At 49.7% G+C, this 27,815-nt stretch overlaps 1 protein-coding gene across 8 annotated transcripts in view; it reads right to left on the bottom strand.

Annotated features, from left to right (window-relative positions):
- Positions 1 to 3,216: 3,216 nt before the first annotated feature.
- Positions 3,217 to 27,815, bottom strand: part of PLEKHA7 (pleckstrin homology domain containing A7) — a 231,690-nt gene continuing 207,091 nt past the window's right edge. For 3 of the 8 annotated variants that reach the window (XM_037997516.2, XM_037997521.2, XM_037997522.2), the window contains 13 exons: positions 27,445 to 27,594; positions 26,732 to 26,833; positions 20,725 to 20,833; positions 20,302 to 20,528; positions 16,853 to 17,044; positions 16,640 to 16,757; positions 15,610 to 15,713; positions 14,917 to 15,117; positions 12,055 to 12,213; positions 9,523 to 9,656; positions 8,578 to 8,720; positions 6,834 to 6,944; positions 3,217 to 4,922 (listed from right to left, as the gene is read on the bottom strand). In XM_037997516.2, the coding sequence (XP_037853444.2) occupies positions 6,844 to 6,944; positions 8,578 to 8,720; positions 9,523 to 9,656; positions 12,055 to 12,213; positions 14,917 to 15,117; positions 15,610 to 15,713; positions 16,640 to 16,757; positions 16,853 to 17,044; positions 20,302 to 20,528; positions 20,725 to 20,833; positions 26,732 to 26,833; positions 27,445 to 27,594 (1,740 nt within the window). In that variant the 3' untranslated portion in view covers positions 3,217 to 4,922; positions 6,834 to 6,843. Of the gene's footprint in view, positions 4,923 to 6,833; positions 6,945 to 8,577; positions 8,721 to 9,522; positions 9,657 to 12,054; positions 12,214 to 13,541; positions 15,118 to 15,609; positions 15,714 to 16,639; positions 16,758 to 16,852; positions 17,045 to 20,301; positions 20,529 to 20,724; positions 20,834 to 26,731; positions 26,834 to 27,444; positions 27,595 to 27,815 lie in introns of those variants that run through there. The other 5 variants (XM_037997519.2, XM_073018025.1, XM_037997517.2 and 2 more) reach the window with 4 other exon arrangements.

The following is a 27,815-nucleotide window of genomic DNA, read 5'->3' as shown; positions in this document are numbered from 1 at the left end:
TTCCATGCCCAAGAGGCCTCAAGGGGCAACAGAGACTCAGACCAGCATGAGCCAGGAGCTCAGTCAAAAGGAGCCGTGCACCCTCGTGCCCTCAAAGAGAGCCTCCTTCTGTGTGGGGAGTGTGAGACTTGGTGGACAGTTCCAGCGTCCTGGGACAGGATGGCGAAAGGGACTGCTGCCATGGCGCACACAACCAGCAACACATCCAAATCCAAAGACATCAGATCAGTTAAGGATTGAGATGCAGCCCAGGGCTCAGTGGGAAAGCATCTGCAACTGATCAGTGAGGTCCACCCGGGGGCTGGAGGATGTAGGTGACTGCAGACAGTTACTGCAGCTTCCTGTCTGTCTGTGAGCTCAGTCAAGGGACTCAGCCTCCCGCCTTCCTTCCCAGCTCTAGGGCTGAGTATGAGAGAAAGTAAACAGCAATGAGGCCCTTATGCATGAGGACAAAACCCTCTTCCTTTGGAGGAGCCCTCAGCAAGTGCTTCCTGGCTCTCTCAGTTCAAGTCTTCAAGTTAAGCTGTGAAGCCTCTTCCCTATCACTAAGCAGTTGCCCTTGTGCTCAGAAAGGTCCGTTTTAGGGTCCGCATGAGCTGCTCCAAAGCATGGGGCTGAGCCTTTCTCCCCAAAACCCAGACCTTCCTGGACTGGTAGACACCCTCCCCTGCAGGTCCGCTCCCTTCCTCACCCTGCTCCAACCTCATCTGCATTTAACATCCCTTGTTGGGCTGTGGCAGAGAATACTCAACAGACTCATATTAAAAATGCCCTTTAAAATTCAAAAGCTTTGAACTAAAGAAATACCTTGAGAAGTTTTCATGGAAAGTTCAGCTCCACTGGTTCAATTCACTACACTTAGATGCACCTTTTCAAATAATAGGGAAAAAATGTAACAGGGTCAGACCCAATCAATACGCTTGTTCAAACAGAATTGCAGGGACTGTGATGTGCGCACATTTTGTACTCTGCCTTTGTACCCTGCCACTCGCTCTGAAGAAAGGTTTCTTTGCTAGGAGAGCAATAAAAGTGGTAGCCTTTTGAGTGGAGGTGGCAAAGCCATGGCGTGTTTACCGGGCCGGGAGGGGCTCTGCCATTTTTCATGTCTTCCCCAGCCAGGTCTCTTTGTTCTTTTCATAACGGTGCACAACCCACATGGGCAAAGTCCCTTGCACACCCCAGCATCTGATGCTATGTCGGAAGCAGAGGGCTCCCAGCATTCGTCTGCCACGTCTCAGAAATGTGATTTGGGGATTAGACAAATAATTTGCTTCTTCTTTCCCACCCTTGGTAAGAACACAAAAGGACTTGCCAGGGAGTCCTCCGCTGTCCTTGCGGGAAATTCCCAAAGCCAAAATGGGCTCCTGTCTGGCTGAGCCTGAGCCAGGGTCTGCTCCACCCCACCCCCACCCCTTCAGGCCCCTGGAATGAAACTGTGGGCAGATAGATGGTTCCCTGGCCATGGCCTGCAACCTAAAATAACCAGGAAAATTCTAGAGAACCCAGCTGCCCTGAAGGCAGCCCAGGGGTTAGAGAGGAAGGGACTAGCTGCAGCTTACACTCCCACAGACACCAAGGCAGGCAGAAAAGTAAATGATGGAGAAAACAAAACACTTGTTCTCATCGTCTACACTAGTCTGGGCACATCTACTTCATGTGGACTCACAAACCCTACATATGATTATAATAATCTGAATGACGTTCTGGACATGTTGAGAATCTTGGCAGTTCAGGAGGTTCAAGAAGGCATTAGGAAAAGATGTTATTCCTAACCCGTTTCATACTAGATCCTAAAATGTTTTTGTTGGTTCTTGCTATAACTAGACATCCAGGGCTCAACCTAGACCCGGGTTAACGTCAGAATTGAGGAGTGGACACCAGCAAACAGATGCAGAAGTGTGCTCACATCCCCTTCGCCAACTGCAATCTCGTTAAGGTCCTGGGGTCTCCTGGAAGGAAGGGAAGTTGGAATCATAGGGCCACATGGCATTCCCCAGAGTCTTCCCCACCCTGTAGTGTCACCGGCCAGCCAGCACTGTCACAGATGGCCCCATCTTACCTCAGGTAACGAGAGTGCTCTCAAAGCCAGGCCACATCGCCTGCTTACGCAGGATGAAGCTGGAGTGTGCCTTTTCTGAGCATGGTACTCTCCGTCGACTCCAAGTTGAGGGCCTGTCACATACTCCCTCACTCTGTAGATTGAAATCTGGGCCTCAATTCCTGTAGAACAGGGTACCCCTATTCCTTGACAGCACACTCTAAAACCAGCAGCAAGGGAGGGGGTTCCGCATTCCCTCTTACACAGGATTGTATGTGTGAGACAGAAAGTGAGACCAACAGTAAAAAATAAAATAAAAAAACCACTGGCATGTTTTCACTGACAAAATGTCTACAGATGGCCACCCTGTGGAGTGGGTATTATCTCCTGTGTGGTTCCTTTTTTGGTTTGGGGGGCTTTGCACTCAGTTATGAAATCATTCTCACCACCACCACCACCACCACCCCACTTCATCTGTTATGGTGACATTTCCAAGTAATGTTTAAAACCAAAGAGTACATTTTATTTTAAAATTCAAAGAGTTCAGTAGCCAAAAAAGCAGCAGTACCCCTTGTTCGGAATGCCCTGGAATCTACTTTCCCCAATTTAAATAGTTGGAAAGTCACCATGAACCTCAGATGCTCTTCTTGGCAGTAGAGAAAAACTGCCATAACAACAAGCTCAGAAATATACACACCCCTCAATGGAACTGGCTTCTTGCCTTCTGTTTTGAGCATACATCACAAGTCAAAATGAATTAAATACAAATCCAGTTTGCAATGGTCCGTCACTAAGCTGCCTCCCAGGAGCGAGCCAGCAGCAAGTGGGTTGGCAGGGGGCCTGCAGCGTTCCCTGCACTGTCTTGAATTGGACTGCAGTCTGTCTGACAAAACCGGCCCCATGAGGGAGTCCACAGCCCAGCGGCTCCTTGACTGGGATGGGGTAGGGGGTTGCCTTGAGCAGCTGTGGAAGCCTAGCCAGGGGCCCAGAAGCACAGGCCTCCTCACTCCAGGCCTCTACAGTCAATCAAATGTCAAGGAACCATCACCAGAAGAAACTTTTCATAGGTAAACAGAAGCAGGACCGAGAGCTGACAGTGGGGATTTTCCAAAGAAATGGAAACAAATGTACACAGGCCACTCACCAGAGACTATAGCCAGCGAGAAACAGGAAACGTATCAGGTTAATATTTTAATCTGTACATCACATTTTTTTGCAAACCATTACATTTTTAAATTAACTTTTTCTTGCAAAATATTCATTTCATTTTATCGAAGAAAATCTTACAAAGGCAAAAATAAAATTTTATTTTGGCAAATGTCATGAAGTCGATACTGGCAGCATATGGAGTTAGTTAAAAATAGACAACAACTGCTGAATATATTCAAAATTCTATTTTTTTCTGAGCACAGTCAAAGAGAAATTTTCATTTAAAGTGTGGCTCCACCCAATGGAGGTTTTTGTTGTTGTTGTATTTCCATTTAAACGTCATTTTTTATATGCAGAATAATATAAGAACACAACTTAAATAAAGGGCCACAAACACTGCACCTGGCTTGGTAGCCCCCCTCCTCATGTGGGGCTGGAAGTCAAATCAAAGTCCTGCCATTATGTCCATGAGGGATGGTGGGGGCACACTGCTGCCCTCCTGCCACCAGACCTGAGTCCCAGGGAAGCCAACCCAGGATTCTCCAAGGGCAGGCCGCAAAGGTTCCCATCACGGCCTGGTTGGAGGGAAGGAATTTCTAGGTAGATGTCACCCAGTATGGAGTTTATTGCTATAATACAATGAAAGTTGCTTTCTCTCACATTTTCTGTACTTCAATGTGTACTGTTAAAAATGAAAGCAGGCCAGGCGTGGTGGCTCACACCTGTAATCCCAACACTTTGGGAGGCTGAGGCGGGTGGATAACCTGAGGTCGGGAGTTCAAGACCAGCCTAACCAACATGGAGAAACCTCATCTCTACTAAAAATACAAAATTAGCTGGGCGTGGTGGCATATGCCTATAATCCCAGCTACTCGGGAGGCTGAGGCAGGAGAATCACTTGAACCCGGGAGGCAGAGGTTGCGGTGAACCGAGATCGCGCCACTGCACTCCAGCCCGGGCAACAAGAGTGAAACTCTGTCTCAAAAAAAAAAAAAAAAAAAAAAAAGAGAAAGCAAACTGCTTTTTTCTTTCTGACAAGAGCCCTTTGCTGAGGGAAGCCTGTGGGCCCCAGTACTCTTGAACACACTGTTGCCCCTAAGCCAAACCCAAGGGGCAAGGCACAGACTTGGGCTCCATGTGCGATCCTGGTGGAGTTTCACATAGAGCGGGTCATCAGGTCAGGGACAGCTGATCTCTGCAGCCAAGGTTCCCTCTACTCCCAGACAGCACGCCAACCAGTCTCTTGCTGGAGTCTACTGGGAACACCTCTTCAAATCTCACTTTCTCCTAATGTCATTGGAAGCTGGACTAGCCTCTGCTTGCCCCGCCCTTTCCACCCCCCAACACCTGTCACCCAAAGTACCCGAATCTGTATGTGCAGCTGCAAAGTCCTGCATCCTCACCCTTCCTGCCACTCAGCCCTTGAGGTGAACATTAGAAAATAGATTCCGATTCTAAAATACAGTGTATTTTACAGTGTGTATCAAAAGTGCCTTTGCCATTCATATGTAGAGAGGAGTCTGAGCTAAACTAGCGGGTGCATATTAGGACCTGGTCTGTGGTGAACACCTGTAGTCAGTAAGCTGCTCCTTCCTCCAGCCAGATTCCCTGCTCAGCTGGAAGTGGTTTCCTTGGGGGCAGAAAGGTCATCTCCATGGAGGAAGCTGGTTCCACTGGGCCCCTGGCTCCAGGCTTCTCCTTCGTGTGCTGAGTCACGGGTCAGTCACTGCCCGGGCTGGCAAAAAGCACAGGCGACAGTGAGAAGCTGGCAGGAGCCCTGCTCACATCCAGGGAGCAGGCACGTCTGCACACACATGACAGAATGGCAGATAGGCGGACAGGCAGAGCAGCAGAGCAGGGGGCTCCGGCAATGCGGCCGCCGCTGTGGGACCCTCAGCTTCTAGGACACATGGGGCTCTCACCCCACCCTCCCTGCACCCCTACTCCACTGCTAGACACATGCTGGCCCCTAAATTAGGTCCCCATCCTGATAGGGCAAAGACTCTAATAAGGGTGCAGTCTGGCCCTGCCCTTCATTGAATGTGGGTAGTGCTCTTGACCTCTGTGGGCCTTGTTTTTCTAACCTAAAAAACATGGTGGTCATACCCACTTCTTAACAAGGATGCTGTGAGGGTAAGAAGAAATGCAGTACTCCAAAAAGGGTATAAAAGGCCGATCTCACAGCAATGGGGGCACCAAAACCCAGTAGGAACAGAGTCTCTCTCCTGCCTCTCTGTGCCTGAGCGCTGCTACTGTGCTCAGATCTGTAGGAGAAAGCCACACCCCCAAGCGTGGCCTTCACAATGGACCTGGCTAGAGCACTTCCCTATGGCTCCTCAATCATCTCCTCCACACCTCCTAGAACCTGGCCCAAGGAGGCTGGCCTCGTCCTTCCATGCTCAGGCTGGCAGGGACTTGCTGGCTCTGCTGTGAGGCAGGGGGAACACCCAGGATGGACACCTGACAAAAAATCATGCTTTGTTTCCTGCAGCACAAACACTCTCTCCCTCTTTTCACTTCTTTCTCCAAACACTTAGAGCTGCTTGGGGCGGCCCAGATGAATCCATGAGTGGTGATGGGGAACAAAGGCTCTGAACTCACATCAAAGGGGTTCAAACCCCAGCACTTACAAGCTGTGATTCCTTGTGCAAATCCCTCAAGGTCTCTGAGCTTTTGTTTTCTCATCTGTAAAATGGGGGGAAATATCTTCATAGGGTTGTTGTGTGGATCGAAAGAGATGCTTAGCACAATGCCTGGCACACAGCAGGCACTCAACAACGTTAACCACAGTATATGTAAAGGAAGGAGAGGGGAAAGCCCTGCAAAATGATAGTGGGATGGGATGTCAGGGAAAGGACTGCCCAGACCACCAGTCTGACCTTCCCCTGTCCAGGTGAACCAATGGGCTCCGAAGCAACAGGCTCAGGCCAAGAACTCACTTGAGACTGGACCAGATGCCGGCCTCCTGTTGCAGGGCTCCCTCCTCATCCCGCACTGCCTCTCATCACTAGATGCCCACATGGGGAGGGCTTGGTAGGGGTGGTGCCAGAGCTTTCTGCCTGGCTGACGGCCAATTTCACGTTGCCCTGGGCTTCCCTTTCTCTCCCTCTTAAAGTGCCCAGTGACCAAAAAGGCAGTCCCAGCCTCTGCACTGACACCAATTCTTTGTGACCTGGAATGAGCCCCGGCCCCTCACTGGGCCTCAGTTTCCTCATCTGTAGAACTGGACTTTTCCCAATCTTACAGTTCTTCCATTTCTTTGGCCAAAGCCCTGAAAGGCCAAGATCTAACTCTTCCAGTCCCCTGAGGCTGGCAGTGTGGGTTGCACTGGTTCTTGGGCATCAGGCTGCTCTACTGAGGAGAGCAAGGGTTGGGGGCATAGTTCTGGTTCTAGAGATTTCAGGGAGGCAGCAGGGTGGATCACTCAGTCCCTATTGTATTAGAGCCACTGAGGACTGAATTCCTAAAAAGCATCACTTTCCCACCTGCCTACCAGTCAGGACAGTCCCCACAGCGGCCGCTTTGCCAGTGGAAGGAGGCGTCAGCAGGTGGCACTGCAATCATTTCAGCACAGCAGGGAGGTGAGGAGCTCAGCGCTAGGGAGGCGCAGGGAGCAGGCAGGGGCACACCAGGCAGGGGCTCTTACTTGGAAGGTGTTAGACAAAGGTGTAGTGGAGTCCGTTGGTTAAAGGGGGGTAAGGTGGCACCATCCTGGGAGACAGGGGGCCTTTAGGCGGGAGGAGGGCCAGCTGCTGCGCTAGATGGGGCAACAGGAATTAAGCGGTGTGTTAGACTCCTCGTCAGCTCCTGCAGCACCAGATGCCCCATTTGGCAGGCTGCAGTGGCATAGGCCCTGCTGCCCACCACGAAGGGCCTGGGCTTGAGGGTGAGGGACAGATCCATGGGGCCTGGTGGGGAACCAGATGGGTCAACCTGCAGTTCCTGGATATGCTTCTGCGATGGAGAGAGGGATCAAGAGTGAGGAAAGGCCGCAGCAAAAATCATCTCTGACTAGGAAGTGAGAAAGGCCCTGGAAACTGGTCACAGCATATTAGGGCTGGGGGCGCTCATCTGCTGGCAGTAAGGAGGCCGAGGATGGCAGACCTCCCAGGGTTAGAGCAAGCAAGGCGAGAGGAGGGCACGGTATGGTGGGGGAGCCGCCCCTGCTCGAACCCTCCCCAGAAGGAGCTCAAAAGCTGCTAAGATGAGCCCCAGGGTCATTAGGAGGAGAGGTCTGGATGAGTCATCTCCCGCATCCCTAGTCCCAGAACACCACACTGGCCAACTCTCAGCCCACTCAGCATGTGCTCGAAGGGACTGAGGACAGCAGAGATTTCAAGGACTGTGCAGGATCAGGCTGTGGGGGACAGAGAACAGGTTTTGACTATGACTATGGCCCCTCCCCTTGTTGTCAGTCACTCTCATGGCCTTCTGGGGCCACAGCAAAGCTCTCTGATCCCCAGACCAGACCCCCCAGGCCCAGGCCTCTGAGGGCTCTGCCAGCCACATCCTTGGCTACTTCTAGACCCTTTGGCCAGGGTTGGAGAATTGGTAGGGGCCATGACACCACTTCAGGCTCTATGGCTGCCCCCTCCCCAGAAGGAACACACCTGGCCAGGAGCACCACCCAGACACACAGTGGCCTCTGCACTGGGGCAGAAATGGTACCGGGTGAACTGTGAAGGCACAAGGCACACACAGGCAGGTGAGTTGTGAGTGGAAGGAGGAGCCTGCAGTCTCCTTCCTGACTGAGAGAAAGAGCAGCCCTTTTATACACAGAGACACACATACACACAGACACACATACACAGACACACAGACACATGCTGAGACGCACACACACACACACATGTTCTCATCCCATGGTGTTATGTTTTTCATCCCATACTTTCTGGCACAATACACTCTGACAAGGTGAACACTGGCTTTAGTTTAGAGACCAAGGCAGCGGACCAGGGAGGTCTGGAGGGGCCCCCTTCTGCCTTGCTCCAGGAAGAAATTCAAGCATCAACCACTTTCCTGCCCCCTTCTTCATGAGGTCAGAAGCCTTAGCCCCTTGGATCAAAACCTTGAAAAGCCTGCTCTTAGCTCATAGTCTCCGAGGAAGTGGGGTAGCAGCACTGCTCCTCCTGGGACCGCCTTCCCCTGATACTTCTGAGCTTCTGGGCCCCCTTGGTCTCCCCCACTGTATGACCTGCCCCACCTTCCCTTCCAAGTCCTGCTGTGCTCATGGGACAGGATGCCCAGTGGTCAGGGGAACACACCACTGACCCTCAACTACCATCCTTGACACTTGATTTTCTACTGGCTTTGGAACAGGCCATGCTGGGCCCAAGTCCACAGGTGCAGTGGGTAGGATCCAGGCCTTGGGGGCTGGGCCATGGCCTTACCTGCCACCTGCTTGCTACGCTGGGAGGCCTCGGAGGCCAGGGCATAGGAGATGTTGATGATGCGCTCCTGCTCCTGCAGCTGCAAGTCCAGGTCAGCCACACTGTTCCGGTCCTGGCCTGAGGTCGGCTGCAGGTTGCACATGCTGCAGGAGGGTCGGAAGCAGACCATGGGCCCTCCTGCCCTGGGCAGCAGCCTCAGGAGTGGAGGGTCTCCCTGGCCTAGAGGTTCTCAACATTTTGAGGGGGTTCAGACAAAAACTGTGGTACTTTCTCCCTAGACAAAGGTACATGCTTTCCCCCAAACACCCAAACGATCACAGCTTTGTTCCTCTTTTGGGAAGGCCACAGACCTTAAGTTCACAGATCTAGCTGGAGGCTCTTATTAAATTCAGACATGAAATGGCTAAGCCAGCTCTGAAATGGAGGCATACAAACAAGATTAAGTTTCTGAAGCTATTGAGGCTGAGGGGATAGTCAAGTCACTTCAGAGGGCCCCAGGCCAGCATCCAGGGGAGTGGGCAATGCCTCTGGTGCCCTAGGGACAAGGCTGGCACCCTTGGCTCTGATCTGCTGGTCTGCATGAGGGTGCACAGGCCCAAATGCTGGGAGGACCATCACTGGAGCTGATCTCCAACTAGGTCCGCTTCACGCCATGCTTGGCTCCACTCTCCACACTTGCTAGGGTCACTTGGGACACAGAATTGGAGGTGAAAGCCCAGGACAAGAAGCCTCTACAAATGTTGCAGGCCTTTCCAGATGACCTAGGCAGCTTCCTTGCTAATCTGCTGGCAATGTACCAGCCAGCCCCCTCCAATGAGTAGGGCTTACCTGAGACAAAGACTTGGCAAAACATGCATCCCAGCCAGCCTGGCCCAGGTCCCACATGGTAGAGATACCACCTGGGGTCAGGGTGACCTGCCAATGCTTGAGTAAGCGAGGACTGACCTTGACCGGGCGAGGATGTTGCGGATCTTCTCGGCTTTGCGGTAACGCGCTTGCAGCTCCTCAAGGCTAGGTGGCTCTTCGGGATCTAGCTCCATGTAGCGCTCAGGGATTGACACCTTCTCTGGTTTGGACAACTGGGGAGAGGCCAGGAGGTGGTAGAGGGAGACACTCAGATGTCTGGGTTTAGGACTAGCCGCTTTTCCCACCCCCGTCCCCTCCCACCATGGGAAGCAAGCGGAGTCCACAGAGGCTAAGTAACTTGCTAAGATCACAAAATTAGTAAGTTGTGGAATCCAGGTTTGAACCTGAGTCCGACTCCAAAACTCGTGTTCTTTCCACTCCACCAGACAACCTCCTACAGGCTGGCGGAAGGGAAGAGCAAGATAGCTAGACTACAAACTCTCGGGAAAATGATCATCTTTAATGCCACCGTCAAGGCCCTAAGTGACCTGACCCCTGATGACCTCTGCAGCCACTGATCAATCAGCCCCTCCAGTTCCCTGCCCACAGTGGGGCCTCTGTTCCATCTGGGAAGCTCTCCCTTTTGTTCCATTGACTCTCATCTTTTCAACCTCACTTTGAGAAGCCTTCTCTGATCCCCTCCACCCCCTCACTTCCGTTCGCCATTGTCTCCCTCTGTCTAATGCATGGATTTAGTACTTAGTAGCCCTCCAACTAAATCTCCCTGAATGGATGGATAATGGATAAATGGATGATTGACGGGTGGGTGAATGAAAGGATGTGATGGTGCTTTCTGTCCCTAAAAAAACTCTTCTGATCTAGACAGGAGGCAGCTATGCTGAATCTACTGCTGGCCAGAGGAAGAAGCCCCAAATTCCACCTCACCAGCATCTCCCGTAGAACTAGTGGCAAACTCGGCTTGATGAAACTTTGCTTGGACTAAGAACACTAAAGGAAGCTTTTGCATGCTCCAGGAACTTTTTCCTCCCTGAATTACAAAAGCACACTAAAATGGGGTAGGTTGAAGCTCCTAAAAACGGGCTTAACCCAATCCCAGGGCAAACCTGGTCATGGACTTAAACCCACAGGCAGCCCTTTCGTGCTGCTGGAGATGGCAAGAAATAAGCTCTTCTCTGTTACTCCAATGAGGACAGATTTAGAGGAAGGAAGCAGATTACATTGTAGCAGGAGGAATTTAGGTTAGAGATAAGGAAGAACATTTTCCCTGGACTGGCAGGCAATCAGGACACTACAGAACACACTTTCCCTGCCAAGGCAGCATGTCGGGGCTTCCTTTGTGAATCTAAGAACACAACAGAACTTTGGCTGTTTCAGATGGCAAAAGAACAAGGTCTTGGGCAGGGGACCAGCCTTGTTAACTCCTAGAGCCCCAGCAGACCCCAAAACTCAGCAATTCTATAGACACTTATCTTATCCACACGCTGTTTCTTTGTTCCCAAAGACCACAGGAACCCGTAACATATAGAGTCAGGTAGATACCATTGGCAAATCAGCTTGTGAATAGGCCTGGCGCTGCCTCTTAAGACAGCAGGAAGGCTCCAGAAGACAAGGTCCTCCTCAGTACTCACTCTCCTATCACACAGACCTGGGGAAAAGTTTTATTGAGGTCTCGCCTTGATCCATCCTTCATGTGGTGATAACATTTCCTCTTGTGCCATTTCCAGGCAGGCCAAGTCCTTGTACAAATGCCTTTGGCACATTTATGGGTCACTGTGTGATTCATTCCACACAGTCTTCATGCAGCAAAGATGTACCACGCACCCACTGTGTGCCAGGCCCTGTGCCAGGGGCTAGGGATACAAAGGTGAACCAAGCAGCCATAGACACTGCCCTGCAGAGCTTAGGAATAGCATCGACATAGGCCCCAGGAGACCATCTACATCTTGAAGATGTTGACTGTGTCATACCCTGAGTTCCCTTTCTCTCCCCTTGGGTAGAGACATTTCTTGATGGGTAGATCCAGCAGTTACTTGCTCTCCTGGGCCTGCCCTGTCATGATGCACACAAGCCACCAGAGGGCACCAGAAGAATTCAGACCAGAACTGCACTGTCCCCTAGCTTCTATCATGGCTGGAAATTTTCACCTGTGATTTTCAAACCTGCCCCCCATTTTCCCCTAGTCAGACTGCCCAAGTTGGCCTCACCAGCCAGTTGCAAAGCCAATCCCTGGTGTTGCAGGGAACATTTCCTAACAATAGCAACTGCTGCTCACGTGCCTACTATGTGGCTTTGATTGCTTTGGTCGCTAAACCTCCAGAGAACATGTGGAGTCACTTAATCCTCTTCACAACCCACTTCACTGTTGAGGAAACTGAGGCACAGAGAAGCTAAAATTACAATTTGCCCTAAATTAGAGAGAGATTTGAACCTTCATTGAAACGTCTGGCCTCCTTTCATTGCCTCAAGCTGCTATCCACCCATTCTCCTAGGCCACACTGAAGCTGAGCCATGTCCCTGTTCAGGGTGATACCCCACAGTGGGAAGGTGGATCAGGCTGGTAGCTTGAAGGCCATGTCTCCTGGAGGACATGAAGGAAGCGCCTGCCCTCACCTCTCTGCTGATGTCCAAGTCATAGTCTTGAGGCTCCAGGTCCAACTCAGTGACAGGCATGGCCTGCACTTTCAACCAGCCATTCTCCTCCTTGTCCTTTTTTTCCCCTTGCACGACCCGTTCCAGCAACTGCAGGTCAAAGTCCTGCTCACGCTTCCACTGGCAACAGAACAAGAGGGTTAAACGTAGTCGCTTTCTGACTGCTGAAAGGGCCCAGCTGGTCACCTTTTCCATGGGGTTCTTTGGAAGATGAACCTGTGATCCCATTAGGGAAAAGCTGTATGTGCAATAGAGAACGAAGCCGCTGTCCCCTTCATATGGGTTGTTCCAGACTGCTAATTGCTGTCTGATCTGGGTTCCCAGAGGTTTCAAACACACACTCTCAGGGCATAGGTCTAAGACTCATGACTTCAGGCTCACAGTGGCCCCCAGGGAAACAGAAGGCTCCCAGAGAGGGTGACCTCCAAACAACTTGGGACAGAGTTCTAGAGAAGGGATTTGCCCCTTCCACTCTCTACAGCTGGTTCAGGAGACATATGCCTCAGGCTCAGAGTTAATGGAAAAACATGCCCTTCAAGGCCCTGCTAAGCAAGAGGAATAACCAAGGGTCTTTCTATTGGAAATTTTCAACAAGGTAACATTTGTAGGTGGGGGATATTGCACTCACAGCAGGGCTGGGGAGGTACAAGCAAGGGCAGCTTGGAGCCAATGAGGCAGACAAACTGCTGTGTGAGACCCATCTATTTGAGATAGATGTTTTCTTTAAATTAGAAAAAAAAACTAAATCATATAAAATTGAAATGCTAAATCAAATGGAATGTTTCTAAGTCTGTTTCATAGTATCAACTTTGTAACAAGCTTCCCAAAAGGGAAAATCTAACCCATAAGATCCAGCCATGACTGTCCAGCTCCGTGGTGGTTTCCTGTTGACCCAGGACCTGCATCCTCACAGGCCTTTGACCTCTGAGCAGGTTGTTGAGAATAGAGTAGGCTCAAAATCTCTCTTCCCCTGAGCAGAACCAAAGCAGATGCTTATCTATCCCAGGTCACCTCCTCTCTCCCATCCATCCACCTCAAAGCCCCCCAAATGGTCCTGATTGTCTTTGATGCCTCCTCAAGTCCCTCCAAAACCCCAAACCCAGAGCCATATTTGCGCATTTCACCCATTCATGCACAAGCTCTCACTAATAACCTCAAAGCAGTGTAATCGCTCTTAGGTGATGGTTTCCAATTATTGTTGGAAAGGATTAGGCAATTGAAGTTCCAAGGATGAAAAAATCAATTTAATGATTCACAAAGAAAACACTCATTTCCTTACACGCTCACAAATGCTCCAAATAGAGATAAGTCCTCATTTAAACCCAGCCTGATTGTTTCCACAAACAGGAAAAGTTCACTAGACTCTACAAGGTATCCTGGGGAAGAACCACGCCAATCCATTATTATTAAGCAACATGTTTATTGGCGTTGATGCAGAGACTTACACAAGTCTTTTTTTTTTTAAGAGAAAAATTACAAGGTATTCAAGTTACGAGTTTTAAATAATCTCTACATTTGAGACATCAAATTATAAAAGGTCAGTGTTACCCCATATGACATTTGTTTTAAAAGTTTAAAAGTTACCAGGTTTGCAGCTTTTAAAGATATGAATGCCCTGGGTCTTACCCCTTTGGTGTCTGAGCTAACAGCTGCAGAGAGGCCCTCTGAATACACAGTATATTTTGCTATCCCTTCAAGTTATTAAATAGCAGAAACACAAAAGGTTTTCCAAAAGAAATTGTGTGATTGGACTAGAGGAATTAAAACCGAACAACCTCAGTCTTGGGAGAATGTATTCAAACGTGCAGTCTCTGAAGTCTCTGTCTACCATCCAGGTGTAAGGCATGGATTTTTATAAATTAATAATGCCCAGACCTCTGCCAATGACCGTGGCCTCGGGCAGCAGGTTGGCTCAGGCTTGTGGGGTGGCTTTCGGGACAAGTGAATTATGAGTCAGTAGGCCTGCATGAAGAGGGCAGCAGAAAGGTGAGTCACATCTGGGAACACTCAACGGGCTATGGAGACAAGAACCACTATTACAAGCCCGGTAACAAGTAGCACAGGCCAGTTAGAGCACGTTCAATGCAAATCAGAAGCTTCTGTAAACACAATCAGGCAGGATTAGAGAGGCAACGAGCGGTAACACTAAAAGCAAAGGAGCTTGTGCAATGAATTAGGGAAAGAACAATCAGGCTAGAGGTTTAGGGAAACATGGGATTTCACACAACAGGGAAAAGTCAAATGGAACGTTTCTAAAGGGACCTAAGGTGACTGTGGACAGGGCACAGCGCCAGGAAGCGCCACCAGGGAGCAGCACAGGCCTCTCCAGCTCTCCCTGACACCCCTGAGGCCTCTGCACTGCAAGCCCAGGGAGACCAGAGGCCCTTGGGGCAGGGGTGTGACCCGGTACTCCAGCGCCCTCACACAGCATCTGCTGGCAGGTGTGGGAGGCTGATCGGTTTGCTTGTGCTTCTAATCAAATCATGTCACCATCTTCCTCCTCTCCTCTCTGAACCCTGTATTCCCAGATCCTGAATTCTGCTGAGATTCTGAATGCCTGCAAAGACCCCTCTCCATCGCGGCTGGGAGGACTGACTGGTTGTTTCCTCAGGCTCCTGGGCCTGTTTGATCCTCACTCCAGCTCTGGTTCAGGTCATCCTCTAACCAGGCATTTGTCCAGCCTGTGTCGTGGGGTGTTCCCTGAACCATTTAGGTCAATGGATGGCTCGCTCACTGGGAGGTGTGATATGCTTGTGTTTGGGGGACTCTGAGGGGCACTCGGCTCCCTGTCCCTGCCCCGCTGCCTGGCCCCTCCTAACATACTGAGCCAAGATCTCCAGGGAGTGGCCGGCTGAGGTAGCGAGATGAGGGCAGGCCCATCCTCTCCCCTTGGCCCAGTGTCCTTTTGCGCTCTCGGACCAGGGCCTTCTGGTGTCGCTTCATGCGCTCCAGCTGCTCCTCCGCACTCATCTTGCCCCGCTGGTGATCCCCTGAGTACAGGCGCTCCAAGGCACTCTTGGGTCTCTGAGGAAGAGGAAGCAGGCAAGAGAGACACAGAACGGCTGGGCTGGGCATGCAGAGGACAGCCACCCCACTGGCTGCATTCCCGCTGTCTCTCACACCCATGCACACGCACATGCACACACATGCACACTCTAGTTGGGCTCCTCTTGGACTTAGAGAACTATTTCCTCTAAGCAACACGATGCCCCCAACCCTCAGGAGCTTTCTGAGCAGAACCCATTCTGCAGATGCAGACACTGAGGCTCAGGCCTGTCCAGTGAGGCCAGAACCCAGGATGCAGGCTTCTTGAGCTCCCTCCTGCCACCCTGACAGGCCAGAAAGGCAGGATGCCCTCCTTGGTGGGCAGTGGGTGACAGGGAGCTCAGGAGGGGCTGAGGCCACCCCAGAGGCCATCCCCAGGGCTGACGGGATGGCCAGTTACTATCCCCCTGGGAGACCCTCCCTCCCCATGTGAAGGAGCAGGGAGGTCCTCGACAGCTCAAGGCCACTCACAGGGAAGGTCGCCTTGCTGCTTTCGGCATTGAGACCCCTCCGGAGTGTGACGTAGGGAGCAATGGTGGACGACTGCTGGAGCCTTGACATGGACCCTGACAGCCCTTCATGAGGAAAGAGAAGTGCGAGCATGTTTGTGCTGGTGTGGGTGGGTTCCCGCATCTCCCTCATCACACATTCTTGTAGGAGGACCAAGAGCACCCAGCCAGTGACCCACCCTTACTTCTCTTCTTCCTCCCCAGGGCCTGGAAGAGCAAGGTCCCCAATAGAGGATGGGGGCCAGCCCAGGGGTGACCTTTGTCCCTGATGGAGGGCAGTGTCCCTGTAGATCTGTGGACCACCGCAGGCTTTCCTTACATGCAGATGACCGGGCTGCCTGGCAGGTGGAAAGACTGGAGGGGCAGGAACGCCTTTCACTCCCTGATCTATTCTTAGGCACCCTGCACAACCCAACTTGGGGTGAGGAGGAAAGTGAGGACACTCAACTGGCAAGAAGACATTTAAGGAAAGGGTTCATTGAGGGTTCATTCGAGAGACAGAAGCACTCTGGAAGGTCTGAGATGGACAAGCTGGTGGCAGCCACCCAGCAACCCAGCCTGCAGGGTGCAGTGACTCTGGAGCCAGAGCACTGGGATGGTCTTCTGGTTCCACCAATGATCAGCTAATTGGCAAGTTATTTAATTTCCCTGGGCCTTAGTTTCTGTGTCTCTAAAATGGGGATGACAGTACTTTCCTCATAGAATTGTTGTGAATATCACGTCTATATAAAGTACTTAAACAGTGCCAGGCTTTCTAGTAACTGCTATTATCATTGTTCCTGGGGACAGATATAACAAAAGAGGAAGCGAATCATGATGTGGGCCAGAGGAAGGCAGGCCAGGTCCTCCCTCTTGGCAGCCCAGAGCCCCCTGAGAGCTGCTGCTCACTCCTAGGCCTGGAGCTGCAGGCAGAAGGGTACAAGGCACCATCTGAAGGCTGGAAGCAGTGTGGTGGGATTCCCAGAGAAACTCCAGGGAGGACCCTGCCTTACCTCTGCCTGGCAGCGTCTGGTACCTGCTCTCAGGGCCCACAAGTCCCAGGGAGGGCTGGGCCATGTCCCCGCTGAGGGTCGCCAGCTCAGGCTCACTGACATACGACCGCAGCTCCACCTATGGGCAGAGACCCAGGTGATGTGACCTGCCAGTGTCATACCCCCTTCCCTTTCCCCACATGCAGAGTGGCAGTCCCAGGGTTTCCCGCTCACCCTGGAGTCCCCGTTCACACACTGCCCCAGCTCCCGGTCTCGCTTCCTCTCATCTGACTGCCGCTTGAGGCCCCGCACAGACGTGTGCCGGATGATGGTGGCCTCTCTCGGCAGAGGCGGCACGGCCGGGGGCTGGTCCTCTGGGCTGTAGAGTTCGGGGAGTGGGGGCCTGGGAGGGGCTTCATCTTCCTGCTGAGAAAGAGAACCAGACCAGTGGTCAGTGAGACAGAGCTGGAGGGAGGACTGCTGGGTACTGCCACCGTGGAGGTTTAAAGGGCAGGAACAGGCCACATCAGAGCCACAGAACATAGCTGCCTCAGCCAAGGAGCACTCACACTTCTCTAGGAGGAGCAGTGAAGAAGGGACATGCCTCTGCTCCTCTATCCCCTCAGATGTATACAGTTTCTATTCTGCAAAGTGTTACCTGTATAACTGTCCCAAAACCCAGGACTCAAGTCTTCCGGGTCCGTAGCCTTGGTGCTGTGCCAAACTGCTCCCTCCGCTCACCTGGAGTGCACATTGCAGGCAGGCTGCTAACCCTGCCCTGACTTCCATGCTTATGACAGCACCACCCACCTGGAGAATAACATCTACCCACTCAGCTTAGCCTGAGCTGGCTCACTGGCCCTGCATAAGCTCTGGCTCCTTCAGCAGGGTGGGGACCTGAACAAGGACAGAGTCTACATCCTCCTGGCCTTTCTATCAGAAATGTGCATGGTTACAAAATATTTCCTCCTTCCTGACTCAGAACAGGCGGTCAGCATGAGTGACTCACTGTCTACCATGCAGCTGATTCCCTAGAATGTGATGAATGCAACCATTTTCCTTGAAACTCCCTGTCCACTATGCTCTGTGAGGGCTGTGGTTCCTCTACATATTGACAGACCGGCCCCTGGTTGCCATGAATACCCACTCGCAGGACTAATGACCATCACGCCTTCCACCTCCTAAATTCCCTCTTTCTCAGTCTAATTTGGTTTTAAGAATTTTTCAGAGTTCAGGAAAGGGCACTCCAAGCTCTTGGAAAGTTCAGGAAAGAGCACTCCAAAGCAAAGGCTTATCAACAATCTTCTAAAGCAGTATGCTTCACTGATGTGGGAAAGTTAAGCAATCTGCCTAAGATACCCACTAGTTCTCCAAGGATCCACAGTTTCTAATCCTGACAAGACATATGAATCACCAATTTCTAAAAAGCTCCCCAGAAAGATAAACATAAAACATCGATTGCCTTTGATTGAATGAAATGTCTGGATGGGAAGGAGACATGTTATTATGTACTTTTTTATATCTTTTGCTTTTGTATCCTTTGAGAATATCATCTAATTTATTTTTTAAAAAACATTAAACTCAAGAAAGTAACTCAAATAAAAATAAAAGAACTATAGCCATATGCAACAATGTATATAAATCTCACAAACATAATGTTGAAGAAAAGATGCAAGATACAAAAAAGTATAGAATTATACACCAGCATAATCACAGTGTTTAGGAAAGTCAGCACAGGTACTAAAACTGGAAAACAAAAAAAAAGGGGGGATTATTATCCAAAAAGTCAAGACCATTGTTACTTATGGCAGACAGGAAGCAGCTTGACCTGGGAAAGAACCCAGAGGCTTCTGGTTGCTGGCAGTGTTCTATTTCTTAGTCCAGCTGTTGGTATAAAACAGGTGGTCTCTTTATTGTTATTCATTAAATTATATAATCCTGTTTTATGTCATTTTCAGGATGGGTATTATTGTTTCACAAATATAAATGGGTTTTGTTTTGAGACAGGGTCTTGCTGTATTGCCCAGGCTGGAGTGCAGCTGTGTGATCACAGGTCACTGCAGCCTCAAACTCCTGGACTCAAATGATCCTCCTGCCTTAGCCTTCCCAGTAGCTGGGACTACAGTCACGTACCACCACGCCCATCTTAGAAGTGTTAAAAACAAGCAAGTAATAAAACAAATGGTAAAACTGGCAAACACACATATATTCCTAGGAGAGAGGACCTCTCCTGGTGATCCTGATGCTCACCCAAGCTGAGAAAGCCCTGCCTGAGCGCCACAGATGACCAAGCTGAGGAGGAGCCTCTGTGACCATCTACAAAAGGGAAAGCGAGGAAGCTCAGAGAAGGGACGGACTTGCCTGAGGACACACAGAGAGAATCAGTCCCGGAATCTGGATGTCCCAGCTCCTATGCCAGCGCCTTTTCCCCTATTCCCTGTCCCAGCTGGCAGCATCCCGCCCTATGTCGGCAGCCATCTGCCCCAGACATTCCTGCTATTTGTTTTGGTATTTTCCCTGTCCTGTTTTAGGGCAAGAGCTCCAGTCCACCTCTCAGATCTAGGATTGGCAAGATCTCAAGATGTTGAAATCCACAGTGACTCTCTGGCTGGGTGGTGGGCCATACCCTGGGTGCAGCTGTGGCCCCTGGGCTATGGCTGGAAGCAGGTAGATGGTGAGGACCAGGATAGCAGAACTCATATGTTTTACCCAGCACTGTGCACTGACCTCACCAGAGGTCCAGGGACACATGATGCCCAGGTGAATTTCCTCCAAGCCTTTGTTGGCAAGAATCTGGAGGGCCCCATTCTGAGGTCTACTCTGCTATAGATTCCCTGCACTGGGACTAGCCTCCTTGTGTTCTCCAGCCAAGGTTGGCCTGGTCCTGGAGGCGTGAGCTCTCTTGAGACCTGACCACATCTCCTATTTCTTTAAAGTCTCCTGCATTCCCAGACTCTGCCAAGAGCTTGGCCTCTTTCTATGCCAGGCAAACCAAGGTGCTGGCCCAGTCAGCCACAGAGGCCACAGACCAGATCTGGGACTGAAGGCCCAATTAGATGGCAGATGGCACAGAATAAAAGAGAAGGGCCAGGAGATGTGATTGGATTCACTAGTTAGAATGGAGACATTGAGCAAATGTCAACAATTTAGGCTCTTAGTTTTCTTCTCCGTGGAATGGGGACACTGCTCTTGCTGTGTACACTCTGTGAGGTTATTTTAAAGATCAAAGCATCCTCACAACCCAGCCCAGTGCTCAGCAGCAGGTGAAGGGAAGGACATTTTTCCACTGGACTGAGCTCACTGCCCACAGGCTGTGTAACTGCAGGAGACACCCCGCAGATCTGCACAGAGGTTTGCATGGGGACAGCCTCACCCACAGCCACACACCTCTCTGCAGATCACAAAGCCCATCCTACTCAGCACAGTCACTTCTTCTTGGTGGGCCTCAGTTTTCCCAACTGCAAAATGGGAGAGTTGGGTTAGATCATCTTCCAGGGATCTTCCAGTTCTAAGGCACAATAGCAGGGAAATACTACTCTTTAACTGCTTGTGACTAAGGACTCCTTTAGGACACTGGCTGGGTCCACTTCCCCAAGTTTTCCCAGGAGTTTCTCTCCCAGGAGAAAGTAATCTGAGGACAAAGAGGAAACAATGGCATTCAGCTCCTAGTCATCACTACTTACAACTTTGGGCTTCATCTTAGTTGGTGACTGAAGGGGGGATGTCACTTTCCTCAGCTGGGGAGGGTGAGGTCGGTACGGCACGTAGGTTTGCAGCTGGGGGAAGAGTCGAACCTCCAGAGGGGTCCGCACAGGGCTGGTGGGAGGACTGGGCTGTGGGGGCGGCTTGCTCTCAGAAGTTGAGAGTGAAGGCACAGGCGGGTGAGGAAACAAAGGCACCGTTTTTCTCTCTAAGGGGCATAGAAGGAAACAAAGCATGGGATGGAACAAAGACCCCCTTCCTTGGAGGATGAGTGGAGTGATTTAGCACCTCGAAGACTCAACCTCCCCAAGGGCCATCCCACCCACCTGGCTCCCAGCCTTCCACCCTCCCACCACCCCCGCCCTCACCCAGATCCCCCACACCCAGGAAGATGAACAGCTCACCCGGATTTTTGACGGACTCCACTAGAATTCTGAAGTTCTCTTTATTTGCACTCAGGCCTGCAGTGACATCTTCAATTCTCCATAGATCTTTCTGTATCTGCGATTTCTCCTGAGGAAGACAAAGTGGTGGGTTTTCCTTCTTAGCTCCTTACAAGTTTCTTCTTAGGACTTATCCTACCATTTCAGACAGAGCCCCCTGCCCTGGAGGGCAGCATCCCCTCTGGAAACCCCACTAGTGCTAGAGCCAAGCCTGTTTCATAGCTTTCTAGGGAAGCATAGACATGGAAAATGCCCAAGATCCAGGGAGAAATTTCAGAGTAGCTTTCAGCAGTCCAGCTTGCCTAATTTAAAAATAGACTGCCGTAAACACTGTGCCATTACACTAAAATACTGTATGACACACTTAGAGTAGTCAATTTCATAGAGACAGGAAGTATAACAGTGGTTGCCGGGGGCGGGGGAGAGGGAAGAATGGAGAACTATTTAATGTGTATAAAGTTTCAGTTATACAAGATAAAAAGTTCTGGAGATTGGGCGCACAAAAATGTGAATGTACTTTACACCACTGAACTGTATACTTAAAAATAATTAAGATGGGTGGGGCGCAATGGCTCTTGTCTGTTATCACCCCACTTTGGGAGGCCAAGGAAGTGAACACTTGAGGCCAGGAGTTTGAGACTAGCCTGGCCAACATGTGAAACCCCATCTCTACTATAAATACAAAAATTAGCCAGGCCTGGTGGCGTGCGCCTGTAATCCCAGCTACTTGGGAGGCTGAGGCACAAGAATCACTTGAACCCGGGAGGCAGAGGTTGCAGTGAGCCGAGATCATACCACTGCACTCCAGCCTGGGCAAAAGACCTGTCTCAACATAATAACAATAATAATAAAGATGGTAAATTTATGTTCTGTGTATTTTACCACAATTTGTTTCTTTTTTTTTTTTTTTTGAGATGGAGTTTCACTCCTGTTGCCCAGGCAGGAGTGCAATGGTGCCATCTCGGCTCACTGCAACCTCCGCCTACCAGGTTCAAGCGATTCTCCTGCCTCAGTCTCCCAGGCAGCTGGGATTACAGGCACCCACCACCACACCCGGCTAATTTTTGTATTTTTAGTAGAGACAGGATTTCACCACATTGGCCAGCTGGTCTTGAACTCCTGACCTCAGGTGATCTGCCCACCTCGGCCTCCCAAAGTACTGGGATTACAGGCGTGAGCCACCACACCTGGCCTTTACCACAATTTTTTAAAAGGCACTGTCTTATGTAATCATGGCAGAAGGGAAGGAAGGACTAGAGTTTACACCATCTCTAGGACACAAAAAACATTTTTTTAGAAGTCAGAGCTGAACCCGAGATTTGAGGTTTAGTTAAAAATACAGTAGTGAATGGAATATTAGTTGGCAATAAAAAGAAATGAAGTACTGATGCATGCTACAAGGATGATCCTTGAAAACACGCGAGGGAAAGAAGCCAGTCACACAAAGCTACACATTATATGATTCCATTTATAAGAAATGTCCAGACTAGTCAAATCAGTAGAAACAGAAAGTAGATTAGTGTTTGGCTACGGCAGAGGGGACATTGGGGAAATGGGAGTGACTGTTAATGGATACGGGATTTCTGTTGGGGGATGATGAAGTGTTACAAAATTGATTATGGTGATGGCTGTATCATGCTATGAATATACTAAAAACCACTGAAATGTATACTTTAGAAGAGTGAATTTATTTATTTATTTATTTTTTGGAGACAGGGTCACTTTGTTGCCCAGGTTGAAGTGCAGTGGTGTGATCAAGGTCACTGCAACCTCAAACTCCTGGGCGCAAGTGGTCTTCCCACCTTGGCCTCCCAAGTAGCTAGGAGTACCAGAGCATGCCACCAAGCCTGGCTGGTTTTTCTTTTTCTTTTTCAGTTTTTGTAGAGACAGGGGTCTTGTTATGTTGCCCGGGATGGTCTTGAACTCCTGGCTCCAAGTGATCCTCCTGCCTTGGCCTCCTAAAGTGCTGGGATTATAGGCATAAGCCACCATGACCAGCCAAAAGGGTTAATTTTATGACATGTGAAATATATGATAAAGCTGTTAATTTTTTTTAACACAATAAGAGTACAATTTTTATATATCAATTTAAAAAAATAATAAACTCCAAAAAATACATATTTACATACAATGGGGAAGGACCTAGGCTACATGATCATGTGCATCCTGACAAGCAACAACCAAAATCGAATGGGAAGAGGATCTAAAAGAGGTACGGAGGGGTCTGATGTGGTTAAGGGACTATGGCTATCTCTTGACAGGGTTGTTTAAACATCCGATGTCGTATTCTCTTGACTTTTAAGTTAACATGGGGGGAAGATAGCCTTGGTCCCACCCCATGGACTCACCCCATCTCCTCTCAAGGCACCTAGCTACCCCTCAACTGGAAGAGTTCTCGCAATGCATGAGCCTCACGGACCTGCCCGATACTGCTTGTTGATTTATCCCTATAGGGCCCGGCACTTAGCAGGTTCTCAGTGCATCCATGCTGCATGAATAAAGGACCAGTCATGTAAAATTCCCTGAGCAAATACTTTCCAACAGCCATGACAACAGATGTCCAAAGCCTCCTGTCCCAAGGGGGCTCACAGTTCTCTCTCTCTCTCTCAACACTCCAACATAAAGCACATCCTCAGGTCTGGCAAGCAAATAATGGGCTTGATTCTCAGCTGCATGCCAAAGCATGAGCACCCTAAAACAAACAGGTATATCACTGAGCCCAGGGCATGTGTAGGTAAGAGGATAACCTCTAGGGCTGAAGTCCCTAAGCTGAGTGTTGGGAACAGGTAAAGAAAGGGATTAAACACAGTCCTCTTCCTCCTCCATAGCTCCCTGGCAAAGCTCCCCTGTCAGCCACTCTCTTGCCCCGCTGATGCCTTTCTGTCACCCCCACATGTGAGAAAAGAACAGAGAGCAGAGAATAAAAAAGGCTGGAGAGTTCCTATCCTTCTCCAAGGGTGATGGAATTTTGGGCCTTCATAATGAGGGGAGGGGAATTTTGGGGGAAATGAGGGGGTGGATTTTCATTCCTGCCTCCTCCCACCATACTGGGTAGAAAGGCTCCTATGTGCTGCTTTCAGTAAAGCCTTGAACTCACTGATTTAGCCTTGACTGAAAAGGGTATTTTCCTGGAGCCAACCTGATTACAGGGAGGCGAATTTCTAAGCCCTGTTACTGAGAATCCGCATATGGGGCTGCAAGCGCATCTGCAGTGCTGATGATTTATCTAGGGCTCTAACAGCCTGCCCGCCCTAGAATGACACCAAAGAAGCTAGCACAGTGCCTGCTCAAAGCAGGGCTTTGTTAGCTTCCCAGGTCACTGTGCACTTAGGGAAAGTGTGAGCAGTGCCGCAGGCAAGGTGGAAATCAAGCTGCAGGCTCCAGGCTGGCCTATCTGAGAGTAACTTATGGGGCTGAGTTCTCCAGGGCATCTGTGACAAAGACCTGTCATAGTGTATCTATTTGCTTTTTGGAGGGAAGGGGGAAAAAAAGGATTCTAGGCCTGCTATACGTTAAATCGCCATGACATAAGGCACAGTAGAGACACAAATGGCCAATAATCCTACAAATAGATATTTAACCTGCTAATAACTAAATAAATGCAAATTAAAATGAGATGCCATTTAGTAGACTAGTAAAACTAAGAAGATTGATTACAAGTGCTGACAAGGATGTGAGCAAATAGGTCCAGTACTTTCATTTGCTGTGGGTAGGAAGGTAAAAAGGTGCAGCCCTCTAGAAGGTGGTCTGGCATATCCATCCACTTTTAAGATGTATACTCATTTCAACTCCAGCAAGTCCACTCCTAGGAGCCTATCTTACACAGATACTTGTAAACAAGTGCGAAAAGGCAGTTACACGAATCCTCATCACACCATTTATAAAAGCAAAACACTGAAAATAATTAAATGCTATCAGAAAATGAATGGCTAAATAAAGTAGAAAACACCCAGACTATGAAATAGTATGTAACAGTCAAGATGAACAAATTTAATATCCTTAGACTGGCACTGCCCAATACACCTTTCTGAGATGATAGAAATCTATCACCTTTGCTGTCCAAGACAGTAGCCAATAGCTACATGTGGGTACGGAGCACTTAAATGAGTCTGGTGTAAATGAGGAATATATTTTGAATTTCAGTTACTTTTAATTAATTTATATTTTATTGGGCAGCATAAATTTGGGGTTAACTTTCCTGCAAAGATTTCCATGATACCAGGTTATGACAAAAAAAAAAAGTGAGTTGCCAAATAATGTGTAAGTGTGATCCTCTTCAAGTAAGCCTTTTACCTGCTCCCATCCCTGAATAAATCATATGATTCTATGCATGTACATATTTTTAAAAATGCATAGAAAATGGTCTAGAAGGAAACGCCACCAACAGACACCACTGATTTCACATAGGGAGGGTGATGGGAGGGGCAGAAAAGGGGAGGGGGAAAAGGAACTTTTATATCATTTTTTGTTTTTGCTTCTTACTGTTTTGGCCTTTTCAAAGATACATATTCATTTGTCATTTGTGTAATTACAGAAACAAAGAATGAAAAGCTTAAAAAAATTACTACTAAAAATAAAGCAGAAAAAAATTACTGCTAAAAAAATTCAGATCACTGAAGTCCAAGAAAATAGGTATACCTGGGCAGACAGTTTTATAAACTCATAACCAGAAATAATTGAAGGACTTTGTCAACAATATTCACCTAGTATTTTCAAGTCATTACGGTAAGTGCTGGGGCTACAAAAAAGAATAGTGAAGTGTTAGCCAGAGTGGATGAAGAGACATTATGGGAGGCAAACAACCCCACCAGCAGCAGATAGACAAGTGCTGGGGAGTCTCGTAGGCCAGCCCTGAGCCACAGCGAGGGTCTCCTCCACATGCTCCTAGGCAGGGCTCTCTAGGAACCATCTCTGCATGAACAGAGGGACAGTAAGGCCCTGGGGAAAGCCTCAGGGCCCACACACCTACACCCCCTCCAGAATTTCCTTCAACTTTCTGCGGTGAGGCTAATGTCTGGAGAGTCAATATATTCATTAAATCACTTAAACGAAGAGCCTTGGTTAGAACTAGCTCATCAATTAGCAAGCCCAGCACCAAAAGTGGCCCAGCATGGTGCCTCACACACAAGAAGCCTCAATTAATGCTTGCTGAATTCAAACACACTTATTATCTCAGGGCCCTGAAAGGAGAAGATATAGATCTTAAGTCAGGTGAGAAAAAAACAGGTTATTTTCCACTTAAAAAATTGTGAGGGTGGGGTGGAAACCTGGTTAAGCACCACAGTGGGGGAACCCTGGGCAATTTGGAACCCAATTTGGAAGAAGAAAAACCACACAGGGTCTTTCACTGTCTCACTTCTGGGGGACAGAAGCAGCTATCAATAGGGTGGCCTGATTTTTTAAGGATAAAGAGGCAGGGCTCTAAGGCCAGCTTTCCTGAGTGGTACGGGGTCACAGAGATGGGTATCACCCAGCCTCGCCTCCAGAAATGCAGATGACTGCCTCAAGACCAGAGAGCCTCAAAGGACAGAATTCACACTGTCTCCCTCTGGTAGAGGTGTGATAACATCTATCTCCAGGAATCAGAGGAGGGAAGGGATGGGCACTTCCTGCTGCTGTCTAAGCGATGAACCAGCAGCCTAAGATGGGGTCAAGAACCACAGGAACACGGATCACTCTGTGATCACTGATGACCCCAAATGATCAGAGGTAAAGCCCTTTCTAAAACACCCAAGAGTTTGTCTTTGAGAGCAGCAAGGCAAGGGGAAGAGGGTGAGTCTTCTCCTCACAGCCTGGCTTGGGGAAGTGATCCTCAAGGGAGAGTTTGGGGTGGCTCCTTTACAGGGGTGGAGCATCTGGGGCCAAGGGGGAGAAGGACTCTGAGCAGTGCTCACAGCCCCCACAGGTGAAAGCTCTTGGAAAAACAAAAAAGCAAGAGCTCAGAAGGGATGGACAGGTATCAGATCACCTGGAAAAAAAAGGCTCTTCTGTGTTGCTCCTGCAGGGTCTGCTTCAGCTGTTCCACATCATTCTCCAACTTCAGGTATTCGTTCCAAGCATTTTCCATCTCCTGTTGGCCAAGAAAATGCTTCCAGTTCTGAGGTATCCCCTGCCCTGTCGGAAGGCCTCATGAACACCTGTACTCCTGACCATGCAGACCCAGCCAGGGGAAGAGGGAAGGAGACCGAGACCGGGCAGGCCTCAGGCAGGCCTGGTGGGAGAGAGGGAGGAGCAGGAAAGAGCATGGCATCCTCTCATTTGTGCTCTGACCCTGGCCACCTGCACTGTTCCCTCTTCCACCCTCAGGATGCTTTGATTCTCAGTCCTGGCCTGTACCACAACAGACTGAAAAGTGAAAAAGCAGAGATTCTGACAACTTGGAATTAACTGCACACAGATCAGGGGAACAGTCTGCAGGCAGCTCTGAGAATCTGGCCCACTGGGTGTCACCGGCCTTCAAAAGTCACTGTGGTAAGCAGCCTAAGGCACACATGCAGGCAGACATGTCACCCCCAGCAGACAAGGTCATCTACTGTCAGGCGGCAGTTCTGCTACTGGAGAAGCTCTGCTATTTCAGGACTCTTGCCTCTGGTCACCAACTCAACTACATCTGGGAGGTGAGAAAAGCAGCCCCTCGCTCAGCTCATCCTGAGGGAGACAGGTCTGCCACCCTCTACGCACAGTGGACTCTCTGGAGAGCTCAGCTCGGATATGGACGAGGTCCTCCTGCAGCAACTTCTGCTGGTAGGCAATCTTCTCCAAGTGCTGGGGCTGGTCTCGGTACTGTTCCATCTGTCTGTGCAACACCTCCAGCACAGATTCTAGCTGGTCCTGTACCAGGAAGGGCCAAAAAGCAGCAGGATAGGAGGATAGTCCCCAGAGGCCTCCCCATACCACACCAGGAACCAAAACTACTGGACCTAACCAAGGCTGAAGGGACCAGCGCTGAGATATGGGCCCACAGTTAGGGCTCTGATGCCAGCTCTGACTCTGTCTAGGGGGTAGGCTGGGGAAAGTACCTAACAGCTCTGTGCCTCAATTTCATCATCTAT

This window comes from Chlorocebus sabaeus, chromosome 1, assembly GCF_047675955.1.
Source record: "Chlorocebus sabaeus isolate Y175 chromosome 1, mChlSab1.0.hap1, whole genome shotgun sequence".
Taxonomy (NCBI): domain Eukaryota; kingdom Metazoa; phylum Chordata; class Mammalia; order Primates; family Cercopithecidae; genus Chlorocebus; species Chlorocebus sabaeus.
Note: the sequence above shows the minus strand (reverse complement) of the source record. Positions and strands in the feature narration are given on the sequence as shown.